Source organism: Bidens hawaiensis, unplaced genomic scaffold (genome assembly GCF_021521415.1).
Source record: "Bidens hawaiensis isolate Kalapana, Puna unplaced genomic scaffold, B.hawaiensis_p1.1 tig00017763_1, whole genome shotgun sequence".
Classification (NCBI taxonomy): domain Eukaryota; kingdom Viridiplantae; phylum Streptophyta; class Magnoliopsida; order Asterales; family Asteraceae; genus Bidens; species Bidens hawaiensis.
In genome coordinates, this window is record NW_027492681.1 from 279,338 (window position 1) to 281,194 (window position 1,857).

Consider the following 1,857-nt stretch of genomic DNA (forward strand, 5'->3'; position numbering starts at 1 on the left):
AACTCCATGCGATCTGAGTGTGCATTACATACTGGGCTACATCTCTATTAAACGTGTACTCAATGCATGCTTTTATAGGCAACAATCTAGCAAAGCATAGGACATTATTTAAACTTTCAGAGATGTTGGTAGTTAGGTTACCCCACCGACGATTATTCTTATCATGCACCACAGTCCATTTACTTTTATCAATGGAATTTAAGTAATCCCAAGCTTTTTGATTGATAGCCTTCATTTGCCTAACCAAATGCAAGTACTTTCTGCGGTGCGTTGTGCTACCAATTTCCCAACATAACCTCTTCAAGGTTGCGCTCTTGAATTTTAGCGCAAGTTTCTTCTAATATGACGAAGACAAAAACGACGGTAAGCATTAGGCTCTTTCCAATAATCTAAAGTCTCCGTCGCCTTAATGATTCCTTGTCGGTCGGAGATAACACAGAGGCTGCCAATATTGTCATTTACAATGTGCTCTCGTAACTGTTGGAAAAACCACATCCAACTTTCATTTGTTTCTTCATCGACAATTGCATACGCCATTGGCAGTATGTGATTGTTTGCATTTTTCGTAACCGCAATCAACAACTTACCCCGATATGAACCTTTTAGATGAGTCCCATCTACGGAGATAACGGGCTGGAAATAATGAAAAGCTTTAATACTCTCCCCGAACGCCCAAAAAACGCATTTGAATACTGCACATTCTGATGACCCGTGCGGATGATGTAACCATTGTACAATAGTATCCGGGTTTGCGAGTTGTAATGCTGCAATGTACTTAGGTAACTCTTCGAAGTTACTTTCCCAACTACCGTAGATACTCTCTATAGCTTTTCTTCATGCAGTCCACGCTTTAATATACATAATATCAACGTTCAACTTCTCCTTGATGTAAGATTGAATCTGTTTTGCTTTATAAGTTACATATGCACGAATTTGCGATAAGATATGTGAAGCAACATCTTTGGATCTTAATGAGCGGTTATTGTTGCGTTCTACTGTGGAGTAGAAACTATGTGCAGGTGTCCATACATTTATTCTACATAAGTTGAATTTTTTTTCTTTTAGAGGCGGTTACATCCCAACAGCATGTTGGAGGGGGCTGGATAGGAGTACCATATTTGTTTGGCTTTAATGTGCGACATTTTGCTTTCCAAAAGGTTGGCTTGCTATCGGACACGTAGAGCTCTTTGTGCTTTTCAAGTTCCACATACGGACTGCTGACATCACGTCGTCCTTGGATTCAAATGACATACCAAGATGGATTTCCTTCATATTTTCATAGCTAGAGACGTTCAGAAAGCTGATAATCTTCTAACTCTTCAACACGGTCAGAAAAATCAACTAGTTCTTGAGAAAATCCATTATAAATATCAAAATGGTAATGCTCTGATGTGGAGGGACAACATCTTCTTCGGAATCAACATCTTCGGGGTAACTTCACTTTCTTTAGTTTCTTCAAATGTGTAACCTTAAAGGAAATAATAAATGAATATAATATAAACAACAAAGCATCTTCATAATTACACACATATATATATATATATGTGTGTGTGTGTGAAAATTCTAACCTTCTGAGTTATCAAAACCCCCATTATTATTATCTTGTTCACAAGACGGGTTTTCTAAAGTTGTCTAGCTTGAAATACCGAGCTCCAAATTTTGAGATTGTGCATGATTGTTATGGTGTGCTTGTGGCTCACCAGCTCCAAAATTATTAAATAAAAAAAACCTCTTAAAAGATCCATGCAACTTGTATGTTGGAAAGGAACTATTGTTTCCCATTTTACGTAAATTTCAGCTATGAAATTTTCAACAGATCTAGCTAGATAGTACAACATGCTCGTACTATCCTCCCCA

General features: G+C 37.7%; 1 protein-coding gene across 1 annotated transcript; it reads right to left on the reverse strand.

Moving 5' to 3' along the window:
• Positions 1-321: 321 nt before the first annotated feature.
• On the reverse strand, positions 322-959 carry LOC143554625 (uncharacterized). Its single transcript, XM_077044344.1, has 2 exons — positions 922-959; positions 322-832 (listed from the first exon to the last, which is right to left on the reverse strand). The coding sequence occupies exons 1-2, from the start codon at positions 957-959 to the stop codon at positions 322-324; spliced, it is 549 nt and encodes a 182-aa protein (XP_076900459.1).
• Positions 960-1,857: the final 898 nt, after the last annotated feature.